This window comes from Oncorhynchus tshawytscha, linkage group LG02, assembly GCF_018296145.1.
Source record: "Oncorhynchus tshawytscha isolate Ot180627B linkage group LG02, Otsh_v2.0, whole genome shotgun sequence".
Lineage (NCBI taxonomy): Eukaryota > Metazoa > Chordata > Actinopteri > Salmoniformes > Salmonidae > Oncorhynchus > Oncorhynchus tshawytscha.
In genome coordinates this window covers 41,412,167-41,434,576 of record NC_056430.1, presented here as the reverse complement: position 1 = coordinate 41,434,576, position 22,410 = coordinate 41,412,167, and the positions used below count along the sequence as shown (strand labels likewise).

Below are 22,410 nucleotides of genomic sequence, written 5' to 3'. Positions count from 1 at the left end.
AGTGGCCTTATTACAGTGGAATTATTCCTGTAAGTACAGTGCAACAGTATTGTAATTACTCATTATTATACTGTACTTACACTGTAATGTAAAATGTAACAGATTTTCTTGACGTGACCCTCACCTAAAGGTCACTGGATGTGTGTCCACTACTTTAACATAATTACTGTGTCATTGCCATGTTATTTCTTAGTAAATGGCTGGTCATTTATGTGCTGTAAAATATAGTGTTCCCACTATGGCCCTTAAGAGGCCTTGACAGAATGCTTAATTTAAATCATATTTCATTGGCTGAAGTTTTAGATTCCATCCACAGACATTAGGCACAGTCCATACAACTAGCAATTGATGATCATGCTGATATGTTGAAATACTACATAATGTACAGCATATTCTAGACTGATGAAATCAGTGGACTTTGGTATGAGGTAATACAAAATATATATCTGTCAAACTAGATGTAACATTATCACTCTCCATTACATTTCAAAAGTTTTGTAAGAACTCTACATAAGATGTATTATGCCCCCTTTTCCTATTCATTTAAGTGTTCAAGTTCTGTCCCTCCTCTCCTCTATCCATTGTAAAGTTGTAATGCCGAGTTCATTTGTTCACATTCCACACATCCAGGCCCATGCAGCATTCAAAAGAAGCCCGCCTGCTACTGCCACTTTCACAGAGCAAATCCCCTCCTCTTCCTTGCAATGAAGGAGCCAGTGTTACCTCGACTCAATAGCTCCGCCTCACACACACAGGCACATGAACACACACACACACCAAACTATCCACATGGGTTCACTCATGGTTAGTTCTGGGAAGGGCATTTGACAGGGAGAAACACAGGGTCTAGGTTTGCTTCCAATGAAAGGGACCAGAACAAGTATTCCTTAATGGAGAAGTATACTACTACAACAGACTTCAGAACTACATCTTCCTCCTTAAGGTACTCTCTCTCTCTCGCGTGTTCTAGTCTCTTCCATGTCTATCAGGAAACCTTTTATTTAGACTGTTTATCACTGTTTGTATTTGAAATCTAGCAGACTTGGCAGGCGGGGGCTGTGATAACACCTAGACATCTCCCTAGATGTACAGAGAGACAGAGACAGGCATGAGGCTTCAGTCAGTGGTATGGTAGCTCTCTCTCTCTCTCTTTCTCTTTCTCTCTCACTGTCTCTCTCTCTCTCTATCTGCAGTCTGTAGCACTTGTTGCAGGCGCTGAATGTAGGCTAAAGGTTACAGACTGGAGGCTCAGCAGTGCTAATGAGAGCAGCAGTGTCTTCCTGTTTTGTGTAACTATACAGGCATGTCTAATGAATGTAGAAGTCCTCTTTTCGCATTCTTTCGATTTGAAAGCAGAATTACTGGATGTTGAGCTAGATATTATTTTCACAATTCAAGCTACAAACCTTAAGAGAAAAAAATAAACACTACAGCATGCTAAAATATTAAACAGAGACGACTCGGACATGAACAATGAACCTAGAAAATATAATTTCTTTTTAAAGCCCTTTTTACATCAGCAGATGTACAAAAACCCTGCCTAAAACCCCAAACAGCAAGCAATGCAGATGTAGAAGCACGGTGGCTAGGAAAAACTCCCTAGAAAGGCATGAACCTAGGAAGAAACCTAGAGAGGAACCAGGCTCTGAGGGGAGGCTAGTCCTTTTCTGGCTGTGCCGTGTGGAGATTACAAGAGTATATGGCCATTAAGGCCAGAGGTTCTTGTAAGGATGAGCCGGAGAGACAGCCTGGTGCAGGGGGCTGCCACCGGAGGGCTGGTGCGTGGAGGTGGTGACGGATAGACCGGACCGTGCAGGCGCACTGGAGCTCTTGAGCACCGAGCCTGCCCAACCTTACCCGGTTGAATGGTCCCGGTCACCCTGCCAGTGCGGCGAGGTGGAATAGCCCGCACTGGGCTATGCAGGCGAACCAGGGGGACACCGTGCGCAAGCCTGGTGCCTTGTAAGCCGGCCCAAGGAGACGCACTGGAGACCAGCTGCGTAGAGCCGGCTTCATGGCACTTGGCTCGATGCCCACTCTAGCCCGGCCGATACGCGGAGCTGGAATGTACCGCACCGGGCTATGCACCCGCACTGGGGACACCGTGCGCTTCACAGCATAACACGGTGCCTGCCCGGTCTCTCTAGCCCCCCGGTAAGCACAGGAAGTTGGCGCAGGTCTCCTACCTGGCTTCGCCACACTTCCTGTGTGCCACCCCCCAATACATTTTTGGGGCTGACTCTCGGGCTTCCTACCGCGCCGCCGTGCTTGCTTCTCCAACTCCATTCTTCTATACCCCTCTTCGCACTGCTCCAGCGTATCCCATGCGGGCTCCGGCACTCCTCCTGGGTCGACCGCCCACCTGTCTATTTCCTCCCAAGTAGTATAGTCCAGACATTGCTGCCTCTCCTGCTGTTGCCCGTTACCACGTCGCTTGGTCCTGTTGTGGTGGGTGATTCTGTAAAGGTTTTCCTTAGGTGAAGGCGAGGCGGACCAAAATGCAGCGTGGTGGTTATTCATGTTTCTTTAATAAAGACTATCTGGTGCAAACACAGAGACAGGAACAATCACCCACAAACACACAGTGAAACCCAGGCTACCTAAATATGGTTCCCAATCAGAGACAATGACTAACACCTGCCTCTGATTGAGAACCATATCAGGCCAGACATAGAAATAGACAAACAAGACATCCAACATAGAATGCCCACTCAGATCACACCCTGACCAACCAAAACATAGAAACATACAAAGCAAACTATGGTCAGGGTGTGACACCGGCACATTTTTTAAATTTAAATTTGATTTAACTAGGCAAGTCAGTTAAGAACAAAATTCTTATTTACAATGACAGAGGGTTAACTGCAGAACAACAGATTTTTAACCTTGTCAGCTCAGGGATTTGATCTAGCAACCTTTTTGTTACTGGCCCAACACCCTTACCACTAGGATACCTGCTGCCAGGCTATTCCATCATACCCCGGGTGAAGGCTAACCAGGTAGGATACAACCCCACCTACTTTGCCAAAGCACAGTCTACCCTTAGACAAAGCTGAGTATAGCCCAAAAAACTGACTAATTAACTTTGATATTTAGCTGTAGTAACACTCCATATTTATCTTATTGTTCCCATAAATCGTTACATTTCTTCTCTATCGACTCTGTCATCCATTTAAAAAAGGGTGTACTGTATTGAACCAAGCAATATTATACTATCGAAGATATACTGTCAGTACCTACTCTTAGTATCACAAACTGTGCCCTGGCTCTGGCAGGTTGACTACTGGGTGTCTAGTAGTGTCACAGTAGTGTCCTCCTCTGATGCATGCCCAGGAAGTTCCTCATACTGTAAATAGTGAAGGTAAAGGTAACTATTTAGAACACATTGCCCTAGCAACAGACCTTGCACTTGTGCTTCTTATAACTGTATAAGTACAGGGTGTTCATTTTCAGAAATCACCATAATGGTTGCAGCAGCTGCAGCACATATTTTCCATTGTATGTGTCCTACTCCCACAGGGATACTAGGCAAGGGCACAAAGGCAACATTGATGACAGGATTACACTAGTCCCACCAAGCTGTGCTGATCCCCTCCTACTCTAATGCAACAAGACTGGTACAACAGTGTGGAATTTGAACATTCATACACATTGCCAAGCAGTGAGATGCTGCCCTGGCTCCTCACAATACCAGATTCAATTGGAATCTCACCTCTTTGTGTGGCCAATGCCAAAACGTCTGCTGGTATTGGCTATTCCCAGATAATCAGGCTTCTCCCGATACTCAGGGTACTTCTAGAATAGACCCTAGTATGGATCAGTGTATGGGAACCGTGACTTTTCTCAGGATCATTAAAGAATAAAAATCGATGTGTCTTCATACTGTCACGTGTAGCTCAGTTGGTAGAGCATGGTGCTTGAAATGCCAGGGTTAAGGGGTCAACTAAGCAGTCCAAAAATGTATTCATTTACTACTGTAAGTTGCTTTGGACAAGAGTGTCTGCTAAATTACAGAAACTGTAAAAAATAATACATGGAGTACAATACAGTAGTTAATTCCACTGTTATATGTCAACGTTGCTTATTTTGCCTTCAGAACAGTACATTTTAACAGTGCCCCGCTAATTACCTTTGGAAGGGGGGGGGGGGTTATGCACATCCAAAGTAATAACAGGAGCTGAACAAAAGAAAGATCAAATTTATTGAATAATAGGGGCTCAGCTCCCCTCCCTGTTTGGGCGGCGTTCGGTGGTCGACGTCACCGGGCCTTCTAGCCATCGCCGCTCCATTTTTCATTGTTCCATTTGTTTTGTCTTGTTCCCTGCACACCTGGTTTACATTCCCTAATCAACATATGTATGTACAGTGCCTTGCGAAAGTATTCGGCCCCCTTGAACTTTGCGACCTTTTGCCACATTTCAGGCTTCAAACATAAAGATATAAAACTGTATTTTTTTGTGAAGAATCAACAACAAGTGGGACACAATCATGAAGTGGAACGACATTTATTGGATATTTCAAACTTTTTTAACAAATCAAAAACTGAAAAATTGGGCGTGCAAAATTATTCAGCCCCCTTAAGTTAATACTTTGTAGCGCCACCTTTTGCTGCGATTACAGCTGTAAGTCGCTTGGGGTATGTCTCTATCAGTTTTGCACATCGAGAGACTGAAATTTTTCCCATTCCTCCTTGCAAAACAGCTCGAGCACAGTGAGGTTGGATGGAGAGCATTTGTGAACAGCAGTTTTCAGTTCTTTCCACAGATTCTCGATTGGATTCAGGTCTGGACTTTGACTTGGCCATTCTAACACCTGGATATGTTTATTTTTGAACCATTCCATTGTAGATTTTGCTTTATGTTTTGGATCATTGTCTTGTTGGAAGACAAATCTCCGTCCCAGTCTCAGGTCTTTTGCAGACTCCATCAGGTTTTCTTCCAGAATGGTCCTGTATTTGGCTCCATCCATCTTCCCATCAATTTTAACCATCTTCCCTGTCCCTGCTGAAGAAAAGCAGGCCCAGACCATGATGCTGCCACCACCATGTTTGACAGTGGGGATGGTGTGTTCAGGGTAATGAGCTGTGTTGCTTTTACGCCCAACATAACGTTTTGCATTGTTGCCAAAAAGTTCCATTTTGGTTTCATCTGACCAGAGCACCTTCTTCCACATGTTTGGTGTGTCTCCCAGGTGGCTTGTGGCAAACTTTAAACAACACTTTTTATGGATATCTTTAAGAAATGGCTTTCTTCTTGCCACTCTTCCATAAAGGCCAGATTTGTGCAATATACGACTGATTGTTGTCCTATGGACAGAGTCTCCCACCTCAGCTGTAGATCTCTGCAGTTCATCCAGAGTGATCATGTGCCTCTTGGCTGCATCTCTGATCAGTCTTCTCCTTGTATGAGCTGAAAGTTTAGAGGGACGGCCAGGTCTTGGTAGATTTGCAGTGGTCTGATACTCCTTCCATTTCAATATTATCGCTTGCACAGTGCTCCTTGGGATGTTTAAAGCTTGGGAAATCTTTTTGTATCCAAATCCGGCTTTAAACTTCTTCACAACAGTATCTCGGACCTGCCTGGTGTGTTCCTTGTTCTTCATGATGCTCTCTGCGCTTTTAACGGACCTCTGAGACTATCACAGTGCAGGTGCATTTATACGGAGACTTGATTACACACAGGTGGATTGTATTTATCATCATTAGTCATTTAGGTCAACATTGGATCATTCAGAGATCCTCACTGAACTTCTAGAGAGAGTTTGCTACACTGAAAGTAAAGGGGCTGAATAATTTTGCACGCCCAATGTTTCAGTTTTTGATTTGTCAAAAAAGTTTGAAATATCCAATAAATGTCGTTCCACTTCATGATTGTGTCCCACTTGTTGTTGATTCTTCACAAAAAAATACAGTTTTATATCTTTATGTTTGTAGCCTGAAATGTGGCAAAAGGTTGCAAAGTTCAAGCGGGCCGAATACTTTCGCAAGGCACTGTATATACATATGCATATGTATATCCCTCTTTTTCCCCCCATGTCTTTGTGTGGGATTGTTTTGTTACATGTTTTGTATTGACACGCCTAGCTGGTTTTTCCCCGGGTACTATGTTTCAACCCGGAGTATGTTTATTGTTAAACATTTTTGCTTGTTTGTGACTTTGTCGCGCTTTGCACTTTTGCCTTTGGCTGGAGGTTTGTTGGACACTGTTGCGTCCGTCTGTTGTTTGCTTCTGCCGAATAAAGTGTGCGCCTGATCACAACTCTGTACTCTCCTGCACCTGACTTCCACACCAGTAGCACATATGCTGGCACATGTTTTGCTGCACTGGACCTTCTCTTTTTCCCCCTTTTTTTCTTAACAGGTCATATGAAGCTGTTCATATGTACATTCATATTTTAGCAAATGCTCTTATCCATTGCAACTTACAGGAGCAATTAGGGATAAGTGCCTTGCTCAAGGGCACATTGACACATTTTTCACCTGGTCTGTTGGGGGATTCAACCCAGAGACATTCGGTTACTGGCCCAACACTCTTAACCACTAGGCTATCCAATCAATCAATCAATCAATGAAATGTTATTACATCAGCAGATGTCACAAAGTGCTATAGAGAAACCCTGCATAAACCCAAACAGCAAGCAATGCAGATCTATCCAAAACATGGAAGAAAGGGGCTCATGTTTTGATGTACTGGAACTTTTATTTTTCTTGACAGGTCATATGTACCGTAGATGTTCATATGTAGCTGTTCATATGTAGCTAGTCATATGTACCGTAGCTGTTCATATGTAGCTAGTCATATGTACCGTAGCTGTTCATATGTAGCTAGTCATATGTAGCTGGTCATATGTAGCTAGTCATATGTAGCTAGTCATATGTAGCTGTTCATATGTAGCTAGTCATATGTAGCTGTTCATATAGCTAGTCATATGTAGCTGTTCATATGTAGCTAGTCATATGTAGCTGTTCATATGTAGTCATATGTAGCTGTTCATATGTAGCTGTTCATATGTAGCTAGTCATATGTAGCTGCTGCTTCATATGTAGCTAGTCATATGTAGCTGTTCATATGTAGCTAGTCATATGTAGATGTTCATATGTAGCTGTTCATATGTAGCTAGTCATATGTACCGGAGCTGTTCATATGTAGCTAGTCATATGTACCGTAGCTGTTCATATGTAGCTAGTCATATGTAGCTGGTCATATGTAGCTAGTCATATGTAGCTAGTCATATGTAGCTGTTCATATGTAGCTAGTCATATGTAGCTGTTCATATGTAGCTAGTCATATGTAGCTGTTCATATGTAGCTAGTCATATGTACCGTAGCTATTCATATGTAGCTAGTCATATGTAGCTGTTCATATGTAGCTAGTCATATGTAGCTGTTCATATGTAGCTAGTCATATGTACTAGTCATATGTAGCTGTTCATATGTAGCTAGTCATATGTACCGTAGCTGTTCATATGTAGCTAGTCATATGTAGCTGGTCATATGTAGCTAGTCATATGTAGCTAGTCATATGTAGCTGTTCATATGTAGCTAGTCATATGTAGCTGTTCATATGTAGCTAGTCATATGTAGCTGTTCATATGTAGCTAGTCATATGTAGCTGTTCATATGTAGCTCGTCATATGTAGCTGTTCATATGTAGCTAGTCATATGTAGCTGGTCATATGTAGCTAGTCATATGTAGCTAGTCATATGTAGCTGTTCATATGTAGCTAGTCATATGTAGCTGTTCATATGTAGCTAGTCATATGTAGCTAGTCATATGTAGCTGTTCATATGTAGCTAGTCATATGTAGATGTTCATATGTAGCTGTTCATATGTAGCTAGTCATATGTACCGGAGCTGTTCATATAGCTAGTCTAGTCATATGTAGCTGTGGTCATATGTAGCTCATATGTAGCTAGTCATATGTAGCTGTTCATATGTAGCTAGTCATATGTACTAGTCATATGTAGCTATTCATATGTAGCTAGTCATATGTAGCTGTTCATATGTAGCTAGTCATATGTAGCTAGTCATATGTAGCTAGTCATATGTAGCTAGTCATATGTAGCTGTTCATATGTAGCTAGTCATATGTAGCTGTTCATATGTAGCTAGTCATATGTACCGTAGCTGTTCATATGTAGCTGTTCATATGTAGCTGTTCATATGTACCGTAGCTGTTCATATGTAGCTGTTCATATGTAGCTGGTCATATGTAGCTGGTCATATGTAGCTGGTCATGTGTAGCATTCACATCTAGCTGGTCATATGTAGCTGGTCAAATATAGCTGTTCTCATGTAGCAGGTCATACAGTATGTAGCTGTTAGCTGTGTGTCCTTATACTGTCTTCATAACACACAGACTGTTAGATTAACGTGTGTTCACCGCAATATACCAACTTTGTCTTTGTCTTCCTCAGTGTTATGGAAAAGCATAATGATCCCAATTTGAGGTTCAATATGCTTTCCCAGCAGGAGATGGGTCTGGTCCATCCTGTCCCTGTGCCAAGCACCCAGACCAGGGGACAGTGGTCAAGCAAGCTGGAGTTCCTCCTGGCTGTGGCCGGACAGATCATAGGCTTGGGGAATGTATGGAGGTTCCCATATCTGTGCTACAAAAATGGAGGAGGTGAGTCTCACATCACATCTTTACATGGTCATACAATTAAGCTCACATTAAATATATGGCAAGGTGAGGCTTTGTCTTTTACATTATCAATGCAAAAGAGCTAGTCACCTCATTTAACTTAATTGTGGTGGAGACAATACAGAGTTGTTCTTTTCATATCATAGGCTAATATTGAAATCACACAATTACAAGACGGTAATGGAATAATCATTAAGAGATGTGTAATCATGGCCTGATATAAACATGTCAGTGGTTGCTATAATATTATAGGGATATTTACACACTAGGGCTAGATGTTATCTGGCTGGCACAATCATAAAAACAACAGTGCATGCCTTGGTGCACAAAAGGCACCAAAACCTTCTAGGTGCTTCCAGAATCTCTATACTGATATGCACATCACTACTGTACAACATTTTGTTACGCTCTGATAGAAATATGCTATGGAGAAAACATGTCTCTCTGACATGTAGAATTAGGAATCAGGTTGACTCTATTCATGGCCTTTCTATCTGCAATGTTCAATGATGTTAGGCTACTGAACGTGTCCCAGAAACCCCACGAGAATATCCCTAACACTTACATGCCAAATGGACGCACAACACTTCGGGTGGTAGCTAAGTCCGTTAGCCACACAAACAAATACTTAAGTTCTTGTGGTTAAACTCAAATATACTAGTTGATAAAAAAACATTATTTTCGATAACGTAAAAAAAGTATCATCTTTGTAAATTATATCATTAATATGGCTGGTGGAGTTATGTCACACATGCAGCTAACACAGACATACTGTATGCAAATGTCTGCTCTACCCAAAATTACAGCCATGTGATTGCAGCATTGCCTAAAAAATGGAAGTGGCAAGTGGAAGGGGAACAAGTAAGGAACTTGTCTGTCGGCCCTGCATTAAAGACCAAAATTGTTTAAATAAAATTGTGATAAATATAAATATATACCAGTTTCATTTAAAGAGCACAGAATTGACAACTGTGCCTTGTAAATTGCAAAATATATTCTTGCAACGAATAGAATGAATAGAATATATATATATATATATATATATATATATATATATATATATATATATATATATATAACATATGACTATATATATATATTTATGGGGGATGCAATCTTCCCAGCTCTGCAGATTTTGCTGTGAGGAGGCAGTCATTAGATAATTTATTGTGGTACTGTCCACATGTAGCTCTTTTTTAGTCACAGGTCCAAGAATGGCAGAAGAATTGCAACATTTACCTAGATCTAACGCTGCAGATAACAATACCTGGTGATTTGAAAAGTCATAATCAATCAATAATTTTAGCAAAAAATGTTATCTTTAATTTACGATCTGTAGAAACTATGAGAATAGAAAGGTTCAGTACTTTGTGAAGCATCACAGGACAGTTGAAAAATATATGGCAAATAGAAATCCAATATGGACGGTGTTAAGAGATAGATGGGAGGGGTTGAATGGAGCTGAAGGTTGGGAATAATAACAACAATGTAACAAATGTAAAACATATGGGGTCTGTAAAATGTATATAGGTTCAGAACTTTTGTGAAATAGCACAGTTACAAATGTATGGCAAATATAAACATCAGAAATAGAGGAAGGTGGGCCTCCCAGGTGGCGCAGTGGTTTAGGGCGCTGTACTGCAGCACCCGCTGTGCCATCAGAGACTCTGGGTTCGCGCCCAGCCTCTGTCGTAACTGGCCATGACTGGGAGGTCCGTCGGGTGACGCACAATTGGCCTAGCATCGTCCGGGTTAGGGAGGGTATGGCCGGTAGGGATGTCCTTGTCTCATCGTGCACCAGCGACTCCTGTGGTGAGGTGCACAGTGTTTCCTCCGACACATTGGTGCGGCTGGCTTCCGGGTTGGATGGGTTGTGTTAAGAAGCAGTGCGGCTTGGTTGGGTTTTGTATCGGAGAACTCATGACTTTCAACCTTCGTCTCTCCTGAGCCGGTACGGGAGTTGTAGCGATGAGACAAGATAGTAGCTACTAAAACAATTGAGGAGAAAAAGGGGTCAAATCAAAAAGAAAAAAGAAAAAAAAGAAATAGAGGAAGGCCAGGACTAAAAACAAACAAAATATAACTATTGTAAATTAGAATGTGTCTGTAAAATGTATATAGCATGTAGAAGCCTAAGTGTTATTATTGATTGGTTTTGTCCAATTAGGGGAGGGTTGGTAGGGTTTGCTGGGAATAATAAAGGAAAATATATTCTAAAAAGATATGTATATGAATGGGTATTTATATGTATGTATATATTTTTATTTTATTTAACTAGGCAGGTCAGTTAAGACAGATGACAGATTTGTACCTTGTCAGCTCGGGGATTCAAACTTGAAACTTTCGATTACTATTCCAACACCAACTACTAGGCTACCCTGCCGCCCCAAAACCATTTATATAAATACAAAAAAAAAATATATGGGGGATTAGAAATGATACAGACAATTACATCGTAGGAAGCTGCTCCTGCCTCTAAAATATATATATAAATACTTGCGTTCTCCTCTCTGGACGGTATAAATGCAATGAAGTGTCTGGGGGGGTTGAGGTGGTAGAGATGGTAGAGATGGCTTCTGTGAAAAATGTTAGTCTTGTGAAACCATAATCACGTGAGGTGAAACATTAAGTTATGGTCTTGGGCCATATGTTTAATTGTGGTTTAACTTGTGTTGTTCGTAAGGGGTGTTCTTCATCCCTTATGTGCTCTTTCTGTTCACCTGTGGCATTCCACTCTTTCTCCTGGAGACCTCCTTGGGCCAGTACACCACGCAGGGCAGCATCACCTGCTGGAGGAAGATCTGCCCCTTGTTTGAAGGTATATATCAGACTGCTGATCTAGAATCAGTTCCCTCTGTCATATAAGCTTAGTCATCATGATCTAAAAGGTTAATCTGATCCTAGATCAGCCATCCTACTGGTATGCTTTATGAATGCGGCCACGGGGCCTTGTTGTACGTATTGCATCCATATTAGGGATTCAATTGTCAGTGTTTGTCTGACCATTGATAGCATTTACTTCCTAAGATGGATGCCATCTTGGTGAAATATACATGAGAGCCTGATAGCTGGAAGGAAGAAAGGCTATAGCCTTCAGAAAAGTAAAGATATGATAGTACTGTAAACTGTGCCAAAAGAAAATATAACATTTAGTGTCACTGCAGACCAAACTTTGTCTGTTTATTGTATTTGTGCTCGGGAAAACTCCTAGCTGCAATATCCAAACTTGAGAAAGTAGCACTGTAATCCAAAGCAATGTCAATATGATTTCAATTGGTATTCAGCACAGAGACTCAAGGTTTCTGTCTGGAGCCTTTGTCAAGAATGTGCTGGTTGAGGGTGACATATAGGGCAAGACAATTAGCCATAATTGGTACAGTATATGCACAGTACATGCAGGCTTTTCCTTCTTTAAATGATATTGCACTATTGTATTTGTAAAAGTCAATCCACCATGATTTTAATCACATTGCTTTACCAGTTTGAAACAATATCAGGATACATTTTAGATTGCTTGGAAAATGATTGGTCTGTTTCTGGCCTGATTTTTTTTTTATAAAATGAAAAAGGGATTACAGTAACAAAACATTTAATTCAAGTTATTGGATGAAGGATTAATCAACAGTATTACACAAGTATCACAATGTGATTCATGAGCTATTACATGATAAAGTGGAAGTCCTTAATGTGACATGACACGTGCATTCAGGACACTTGTCTTGTGTTCAAACATTCAAAAATGTCTGTCTTGTTGGAATGGCACCATAACTTATTAATCGGAGCTGGTGACTTTGAAAGGAGTCTAATCCACATCAAAAAGAAACACAGTTCAATGTTTTTTGTGGTTTTAGGTTGAGAATGTGATTGGATATAACATGTCGCATCTATTTCTTAGAAGAAGCCTTTTTTTTTATATTTACACCTCCATGTTTGTCTGTAAAATCTTCTCCTCCTTTTCCTCCTCCTCCTCCTCCTCGTCTTCCTCCTCAGGACTGGGTTATGGTAGTCAGGTGGTAGTTCTATATTCCAGCATCTATTACATCATCATTCTAGCCTGGGCCTTCTTCTACCTCTTCTCCTCATTCAGCTCTGAGCTCCCCTGGGCCAGTTGTAGAAACAGCTGGAACACAGGTATGTATATCAGTGTAGCCTGAGTGCCAGTCTGCTTGTGCTGTCATACCAACTGCCTGTCATTCATTGTCATAGCAAACCTGTTTGGATTGACAAGGAGAGCAATGGAGTTTGCATTGCATAGAACACAAACAGATCTGGGACCAGTTTAACTTCAGTGTGTAGACATGTTGACATACCTTTGTCATGCCTAAATGATAGATAGTATCTTACATTTATGGACACTACTTCAAACTGAGATATTCCGATTTTGACAAGTGGGTTGATTGTTTTATTTTTGTAAATATCTCCTTATCCAGGAAAGATTCAGAGAGTTCTGAGACATGCTTGTTATTGTGTAATTTCCTCCTAACCAGCAACCTGCATGGAGTTCGACAGAAGAGTAGTGGGACATCTAAATTGGACAGTAGCAGGGAATGCAACATCGCCAGTGAGAGAGTTCTGGGAGTGAGTACACAAAATCATTCCAATTTATCAACTCCTTATTAAGTCCTTACAGATGGAAATCATGGCTATGTGCCTTAGGAGGCGCTAAGAGAATGGTGAAAAGCAAGAGGTGAGATTGTAACTCAAAATTTTATTTTCAGGAGAAGAGTTTTGAATCTCACAGACAGTCCAAACAAGCTAGGCAGTGTTCGCTGGGAGCTGGCTCTGTGTCTTCTACTGTCATGGATTCTCTGTTACTTCTGTGTCTGGAAAGGAGTGAAGTCTACTGGGAAGGTAAGGTGGGATCTCTGCCATTCAACCTGATGACACCATGAATACTGTAATGTATGTAATGTAATGCTGGTCTGGTCCCCCTCCCCTCAGGTGGTCTACTTCACTGCCACCTTCCCCTATCTGATGCTGGTGGTGTTGCTGGTCCGTGGACTCACACTGCCGGGGGCAATAGATGGTATCAAGTTCTACCTCTACCCAGACCCAGCCCGCCTCACTGACCCACAGGTGTAACAGAAACGATCAGTAATGATTGTTGGGGATAGATGGTAACGTCTCTGTCGGTGTTTGAGCCCTAGTCAACATGACCGAGGGCAGAAACCATTACCACTGACCCAAGAAACGTAACTCCCTTGGTGCAACAGTTTGTGGTTTTAAGAGCATCAGATTTGTTACAACATCAATACCTCATAAAAAAAATAACTCTGAATTTCAAAGCAAATATATTTTCTGTTGACTTATTACAGCTACAAGGTCAACATAATTACCATTTTAATTAACCTCTAATACCCTGGGATGAGACTAGTATTTCAGAATTGTGAAACTATGAAGACTATTGTGTCTCTCTCTGGTGTATCTCACAGGTGTGGATGGATGCTGGAACACAAATCTTCTATTCCTATGCTATCTGCATCGGCTGTCTGACTGCTCTTGGCAGCTACAACAAGTATGACAACAACTGTTACAAGTGAGTGGAAGAATTAAGTACATAAACAGTAAATGTGCCTTGCTAGATAAAATGTGCAGGCAGAACGTTTTCTGGAAAGTTTGTTGATCTCCACATTGTAGGTCATTTGGATGCCTTCGTGTTGTGACTAACAGGGAAGTGAATCTCTTTATAGGGACTGTGTGTACCTGTGCCTTTTGAACAGTGGAACCAGCTTTGTGGCCGGTTTTGCGATCTTCTCTGTTCTGGGCTTCATGGCTTATGAACAAGGGACAGACATCTCAACAGTGGCCGAATCAGGTAAGTGTTGTAGCAGTGAGATATGAATTAATGAATTAATGAATAAAATAAACCTTAAAAAATGCGCAAACAAACAAATTAACATACCCTTGTAAGTTCTGCTTTGTTACAAGACAGGTGTCTTAGCATTTCAGCGATCTAACTATTCCCTCTGCCCCTGAGAGTTCAGTAATGAGTTTACCTGTATTGCTGCATACAGGTCCTGGCCTGGCATTCATCGCCTACCCTCGTGCCGTGGCCATGATGCCATTACCCCAGCTTTGGGCCATCTTCTTCTTCATCATGATAATCCTACTGGGTTTAGACAGTGAGGTGTGTTAGTGTGGTCCTGAAGGCCTACAAAATATTTCCTTAGTGACGGATAATTACATAACCTACAATAGATAGATTCTGCAATCATTACTAAACTTTAGGATGTGAAACTGTGAATGAGTAGCTAGTATTTCAAAGAAGAGAGTTTCCACTGAACTTCCCCATCATCTCTCCCTCAGTTTGTAGGTCTGGAGGCTTTGATGACAGCTATCTCAGACATGTATCCCTCCTTCTTCCTGGTTGGCCATCGGCGTAAAATCCTCCTCATCATCATCAGTGTGGGAAGCTTCTTCATCGGCCTGGTCATGGTCACAGAGGTGAGAGGTCATTTGAATTCATCATTATATAGGATATAAATGATATATTTTCAAGGCCATCGTTATCAGATCAATCATGACAGTAACCAGATACATGATGGATAATGCACCTCCCAAATGATCTGTTTCAACATATCCCTGTGTTTCAACATACCTCCTCATTCCGCAGAATTGTTGGTAGATTCCACTTCATCCATAAGCGATTGGGCTGCTGGACACCTACGATCATTGTCTGAGTGTTTTGTAGACTCTGGAGGTAGATTAGTCTTATTATTGTGCTCAGTAAGACTGTACCTTATACTTTCTTTCTACCCCTCCTCTATTTGCAGGGAGGCCTGTATATCTTCCAGCTGTTTGATTACTATGCCTGCAGTGGGATGACTCTGCTTCTCTTCGCTATACTACAGTCAGTGTGTATCAGCTGGGTTTATGGTGAGATAGCCCGGCCTACTTCCAGTGCCATTTCTAAATATAAGTTCCCATATATGGCCCTCAACCACTTTTGTTCAATGTCAGTCAGGGTCTCAACTTACTGTTAGTTAAGATTGTGTATTCTACTATGTGACATTTTGAAATGTGGTAGTGCATCCGCAGTCTTCCTCTTGTTATGTCAGTCACTGACAGTCACCCAATTAGCCCGTGTCAGCTACCCTGTTATAGTTGGTTAGGTAAGTTAGTCTAGCCAAGAGTCACAGCAGCGTAAAAGAGGGGTCTGGGTAGCCCTTCGATTAGCTGTTCAGGAGTCAGGAAGGTGATGAAGTCCAGGTGACAAGTGTGTGTAATAATGAATAGCCTGGTGACCTAGTGTGCCGAGTATATGTGACAGTACCCTCTCCCTGACGCACGGCTTCAGCTGCAGGACACTGACCAAAAGGACGATCTCGGTGACCAAGAGCGGACCAGTCGTCTCTGCTGAGGCGCGGGAACCTGTCGAGCCGGAAGAGGAGCGGGAACCCTACGAGCCGGAAGAGGCGCGGATCTCTGATGAGCCGGAAGAGGGCGGGAACCTGACGAGCCGGAAGAGGGGCGGGAACCTGACGAGCCGGAAGAGGCGCGGGAACCTGACGAGCCGGAAGAGGCGCGGGAACCTGACGAGCCGGAAGAGGCGCGGGAACCTGACGAGCCGGAAGAGGCGCGGGAACCTGACGAGCCGGAAGAGGCGCCGGAACCTGACGAGCCGGAAGAGGCGCGGGAACCTGACGAGCCGGAAGAGGCGTGGGAACCTGACGAGCCGGAAGAGGTGCGGGAACATGACGAGCCGGAAGAGGTGCGGGAACCTGACGACCTGAATGATGCGCGGGAACACTGGAACAGAAACACTAATGCCTGGGGAAGAAACCAAAAGAACTGACAGATATAGGGAAGGTAATCAGGAAGGTGATGAAGTCCAAGTGAGTCTGATGAGGCGCTGGTGCGCGTAACGATGGTGACGGGTGTGCGTAATGATGAGCAGCTTGGTGACCTAAAGCACCGGAGAGGGAGTATACGTGACACCGTCCTCTTTTTATATTAATTCGATTGAATCAAATAATAAAAGCTTGATGATGAGTTGGTGATTTGAATCAGCTGTGAGGGGCACGGGACCGGGTTTGGGAAACCCTGGTTAGAGCTGTTGTCCAGGTTTCCTAATCTGCAAATTGTTTGAACCTGTCTGTCACTTGGTGGTTTGAGAATGTTTACCTGGGTATTTGACAGACCAACTGTGTATTTGACAGACCAACTGACCAAACACTTTTATTGACTGCTGTTTGAGTCCCTGTTGATATGTTTACTCCACAGGTGCAGACCGTCTGTACGATAATATAGAGGACATGATCGGTTATCGACCATTACCCATCATTAAGTACTGTTTGAAGTATTTCACTCCAGTCATCTGCACTGTAAGTTTTATTTATTTACACCACACTGTCAACAGCAAATGAATGTTCTTTTTCCAATTATACTTATGGTAAACATGACGTTGATGTCACAGTAATAAAAGTGATTTACAGAAAACCAAAAGTTTAGTTGGCAATACAGAGAGAGAGGCTTCAATTTGATGTATATGTGTAACCTATGTAAAGTAGATAAACTTTATGTTCATTATAAATGCTTCTATAAAAACAAAGAGAGTCGCACACTCTATGTATAATCTCACTGTAATTTATTGGGTAAACCACCAACATTTCGACATCATTGTTCCTTCTTCAGGGTAATGTCACGAGTGCCTGAACCAGGTTATGTAGACAAAACAGTGCAATTAGTGCAACTAATGACAATAGTGAGGGTGTGTCATAATTACTAGGTTGATTAGAATGTATTGAGTGAAACTGTTTGAAGACAATAGTTTACCGCATATTGAATTATATTAGGCTCTTGTTATCATTAGCACAAGCAAAAGTTTAACATTAACATTACTGTTTAATTTCACATATACAGTAGCACTCAAAAGTTGGAACACATCTCATCATTCAAGGGTTTTTCTTTCTTTTTACTATTTTCTACATTGTAGAATAATAGTGAAGATATCACAACTATGAAATAACACATGCGGAATCATGTAGTAACCAAAAAAGTGTTAACTAATCAAAATATATTTTTGATCTTAGATTCTTCAAAGTAGCCACCCTTTGCCTTGATGACAGCTTTGCACACTCTAGGCATTCTCTCAACCAGCTGCATGAGGAATGCTTTTCCAAGCCCCCCCCCCACACACACACACCATCTCACCTCCTCCATGCTTCACGGTGGGAACCACACATGCGGAGATCATCAATTCACCTACTCTGCATCTCACAAAGACAGCGGTAGGAACCAATAATCTCAAATTTGAACTCATCAGACTAAAGAACAGATTTCCACTTGTCTAATGTCTATTGCTCATGTTTCTTTGCCCAATCAAGTCTCTTCTTCATATTGGTGTCCTTTAGTAGGTTCTTTGAAACAATTTGACCATGAAGGCCTGATTCAAGCAGTCTCCTCTGAACAGTTGATGTTGAGCTGTGTCTGTTAATTGAACTCTGTGAAGCATTTATTTGGGCTGCAATCTGAGGTACAGTTAAATCTAATGAACTTGTCCTCTGCAGCAGAGGTAACTCTAGGTCTTCCTTTCCTGTGGCAGTGCTCATGAGAGCCAGTTTCATCATAGCGCTTGATGTTTTTTGCAACTGCATTCAAAGAAACTTTCAAAGTTCTTGAAATGTTTCGCATTGTCTTACCTTCATGTCTTGAAGTAATTATGGACTGTCATTTCTCTTTGCTTATTTGAGCTGTTCTTGCAATCTTATGGACTTGGTCTTTTACTAATTAGGGATATCTTCTGTATACCCCCCTACCTTGTCACAACACAACTGATTGGTTCAAACGCATTAATTCCACATGTTAACTTTTAGGCACACATGTTAGTTCAAATGCATTCCCGGTGACTAGCTCATAAAGCTGGTTGAGAGAATGCCAAGAGCTTGCAAAGCTGTCATCAAGGCAAAGGGTGAATAATTTAAAGAACCTCAAATATAAAATATATTTTGATATGTTTAACACTTTTTTGGTTACTACATGATTCAGTATATATGTTATTTCACAGTTTTGATGTTTTCACTATTATTCTACAATGTAGACAATAGTAAAAAAAATAAAGAAAAAACCTTGAATGACTAGGTGTGTCCAAACTTATTACTAGTAATGTGTATTTAATTGTTTCCAATTTCATAAAATGTTTGTTACATGTAATCTTTTGTTTCAACTATAATGCATGATAAGCATCATCAACAGGGGGAACATATTGGGTGTGCACCAGCTCATACTTTTTATTAGACCATTATAAATGCTTCACCAGGAGCCTGACCTAAACGTACTGGAGAAACTATAACCTTGTTCTAAACCTTATCTTGTTCATCTCTGTCTTCACTCAGCCCTCACTGTTACCCTAATATGTTATAATTAGTACAATGCTATCAGAAAATACATTGTGTTCTTTAATGTTTATTTTACAACCTCCATCCATATCTTTTGTTCTAGGCTACATTTGTCTCCTCCTTGATAAAGTTTACTCCGCTGAAGTTCAACAACACCTTTCAGTATCCTTGGTGGGGTTCCGCCGTTGGCTGGTGGTTCACTCTCTCCTCCACCCTCATGGTTCCTCTATGGATGGTTTACATCGTGAGCGTCACTCCTGGTACACTGCAACAGGTAAATAGGGACATCATTTATTATGTTTCCGTTTCACATTGCTTGACTTGGGCAGGAGCTCTCCGGAGCTAAGTACCGGCACCTAAAATGTTTAACAGTTTGAGCTCCTGTTCCTCTTATAGAATATTAACTCAAAAGTATTGTGGAGCTCATGCACCTAAATGTAAACAGTACCGGCACCAAACATGAGTACCGGCAACTGTCTCAGCCCAAGTCAAGCACTGGAGTTTCAAAACAGAAAAGCATCTCAAAGTGGTCCAAAAGCAACAAAAATCAAGCAATATATCATAGGTAGCCTAGCTATAGGTAGTTACGTAGGTTGGCGAAAGAGGCTAAGTCTTTGAGTACATTCTCCAAAGATGGAGCAATGGTCATGAGAGGCCATGGTTAATTTCTCACTATCAATTCCAAACTTCAGATCTTTTAAAAGTTGGCAGGTACCATTTGTGTTGTTATCGCTAGTTATGTCTCTATTTATACAATGATCAGATCCATTACCCAAACAGCCATTACTCCCCAATACACACTGATGATGTTGTTTCTTCTACCAACTAAGAAAAGAGGAAAAACAATCAACGTTCTGCAAACATCGCCAGTTATTTTATGTCTCATTCCTTTGTTGGTCTCTCTTTGAAATGCTCCTCTGTCCTCTTTATTGATTCCTCAGAGACTGTCCATCCTCACCACTCCGTCAGAGGATCTCCCCATGACCAAGGCCCAGAAGAATTCCCTCCTGGCCAAGCAGTCAGAGCAGGACAGACCCCTGGGGGACACGGAGATACCAGCCTGGGGCCACAACCTCCTAGACAGAGACACTGGCCCCCTGTAGAGACACTGGCCCCCTCTCTCAGCTACCATCCCTATAGGACTAGAGATAAGCAGGTCCAGCCAGTCACTCAAGGTCCTGACATAAACAATACAAATACTTCCCGTTGTGTAACAGAGACTTATGTGACCCTTCGCTTGGTCTGAGTGACTTAGAAAAGTATAGTACAGAACATAATCCACCCCATGCCTTTTTCTTGGGAGGGAGATGTGGGCAAAGTGTTTCCAAAACACACACTGTTTCCTGTATGTAGCGCTGATGAGACATAGAAGCACTGGTTCTGGAAAGTGAAAAGAGAGATGCGGTCATTCTGTTTGGTCCAGAAAACCCTACCTAGAATGATTAGAATTACAGGTCAATCTTTCTGTCTCGTGACAGAATGCAGAGAAAGCATCTGAAGTGAGATATTGAGTAAGGTCCGGCACAAAATATGGACCTTTGAAGTTGTCCTTTAACCAGGACTGTGGTCATGGCAGAGTAAAGGATGAATGGATCAAACACGTGTCACACATCATGGTGGAAACAAAACATGACGGTCATGCTATTGGTCCTGGGGTCTGTATATACAAGTGAACAAACTATTTTTTTTAAAGATACATTTTGTCTTTGATTTGGGTGGGTTTAATAATCCGACACTGTTTTTTTCTACTACTATGTAATTTCTTAAGACTTTGTGAAGTATGACATTTGTGAAAATATATCGATGGTAAATTATAAGGGATTGTGTAGATGCATATATAGTAGAAACACTGTAAAATACTGTGATAGGATTTGATGCCAATATCAATAAACTCATCAAACCTTGTGCCATGATTTAAATCTTATTTTTCCACCCTTATTCTTTGGAATACATTAAATGAAAAAAGTAATTCACTGCAGAAATCTCTTCCGATATTCAGACCTAATATTCATCTGACACCTGGGCCCATATTCATAAAGAGTCCTAGAGTAGAAGTGATTATCTAGGAACATAGCAAAGGCTAAACTGAACCTAGATAAGCACTCCTACTCTGAGGTAATTGAACAGAGACATCGTCATTCACGGACTGTAAATACGTTTTCCCCACAGGGTACAGAGTGTTCGATAGCCGAACTGAAGACAAACACAGGAACAATGCCCTTCTATGAGTTACAGATAAGACCAGTAGTTAACAGCAGTTATCATTAACTGCCAGTTCAGGCTAAACCAACACAGAGCACACCCCACCTGCATTTGTGGTGAATTTACCCTGATATGAAAAATAAATACTTGTAGCTTTAGACAGTTATTTGTACAATATCTATATTCATCCTTTAATGACTTATTATAGTCTGTATTACAGTGTACAAATGGCTCTGATAATTGCTGACCAAAGGAGCAGCACCAGCTCTACTATCCCTGATGACAGTTTGTGTTTTATCATTCATAGATACCATTTTGACCCTTGTGATCATTTTACACAATTCCCCAGCTGCACATGATTCCACTAGTATTTCACATTGTGGTCCAGTAATTGGTTGTGTCATTTCACATGTCAGGCAATCATCTGGTGTGCTTCAGCAACTTGTAATAGTAGTTCTAACAGAGATGTTAGACTCTGGTTCTAAACTCCACTGAGTTTAAAGACTAGGGGCTCTATTCAATCTGTAAAGCTGAAGTGTTACAGATTCTGCGATAGAAATGTAAAGGTAATTTCCGATTGGACTGACATATACAGTCGTGGCCAAAAGTTTTGAGAATGACAAAAATATTAATTTTCACAAATTCCGCTGCCTCAGTTTGTATGATGGCAATTTGTATACAGTATACTCCAGAATGTTATGAAGAGTGATCAGATTAATTGCAATTAATTGCAAAGTCCCTCTTTGCCATGCAAATGAACTGAATCCCCAAAAAACTTTTCCACTGCATTTCAGCTTTGCCACAAAAGGACCAGCTGACATCATGTCAGTGATGATCTTGTTAACACAGGTGTTGAGTGTTGACGAGGACAAGGCTGGAGTCATGCTGGAGTCACTCTGTCATGCTGATTGAGTTCGAATAACAGACTGGAAGCTTCAAAAGGAGGGTGGTGCTTGGAATCATTGATCTTCCTCTGTCAACCATGGTTACCTGCAAGGAGAGACGTGCCATCATCATTGCTTTGCACAAAAGGGGCTATTGCTGACACTAAGATTGCACCTAAATCAACCATTTATCGGATCATCAAGAACTTCAAGAAGAGAGGTTCAATTGTTGTGAAGAAGGCTTCAGGGCGCCTAAGAAAGTCCAGCAAGCGCCAGCACCGTCTCCTAAAGTTGATTCAGCTGTGGGATCGGGGCACCACCAGTACAGAGCTTGCTCAGGAATGG

At 41.6% G+C, this 22,410-nt stretch overlaps 1 protein-coding gene across 4 annotated transcripts; it reads left to right on the top strand.

The window, feature by feature from the left end:
- The first annotated feature begins 742 nt into the window (after positions 1 to 742).
- Positions 743 to 20,884, top strand: LOC112215045 (sodium- and chloride-dependent GABA transporter 2). 4 transcript variants are annotated; one of them, XM_024374061.2, is made up of 15 exons: positions 743 to 943; positions 8,416 to 8,624; positions 11,326 to 11,460; positions 12,633 to 12,773; positions 13,130 to 13,220; positions 13,361 to 13,493; positions 13,584 to 13,718; positions 14,075 to 14,178; positions 14,333 to 14,457; positions 14,657 to 14,769; positions 14,949 to 15,086; positions 15,416 to 15,518; positions 16,866 to 16,966; positions 19,083 to 19,253; positions 19,921 to 20,884. In XM_024374061.2, the coding sequence occupies exons 1-15, from the start codon at positions 891 to 893 to the stop codon at positions 20,080 to 20,082; spliced, it is 1,914 nt and encodes a 637-aa protein (XP_024229829.2). In that variant the 5' UTR covers positions 743 to 890; the 3' UTR covers positions 20,083 to 20,884. The 4 variants fall into 4 exon arrangements, with proteins under 4 accessions (XP_024229829.2, XP_024229834.2, XP_024229844.1 ...); XM_024374066.2 differs by lacking the exon at positions 12,633 to 12,773; XM_024374076.2 differs by lacking the exons at positions 19,083 to 19,253; positions 19,921 to 20,884 and adding an exon at positions 17,675 to 17,726 and having other exon boundaries at positions 744 to 943.
- The last annotated feature ends 1,526 nt before the right edge of the window (positions 20,885 to 22,410 follow it).

Bases quoted from the DNA above. Each gene is read 5' to 3' on its own strand.
- LOC112215045 (XM_024374061.2), top strand. From the start codon at position 891: ATGGAGAAGTATACTACTACAACAGACTTCAGAACTACATCTTCCTCC. The intron at 14,770-14,948 runs GTGTGTTAGTGT...TCTCTCCCTCAG, and splicing joins TACTGGGTTTAGACAGTGAG to TTTGTAGGTCTGGAGGCTTT. The intron at 16,967-19,082 runs GTAAGTTTTATT...CTTTTGTTCTAG, and splicing joins TCACTCCAGTCATCTGCACT to GCTACATTTGTCTCCTCCTT.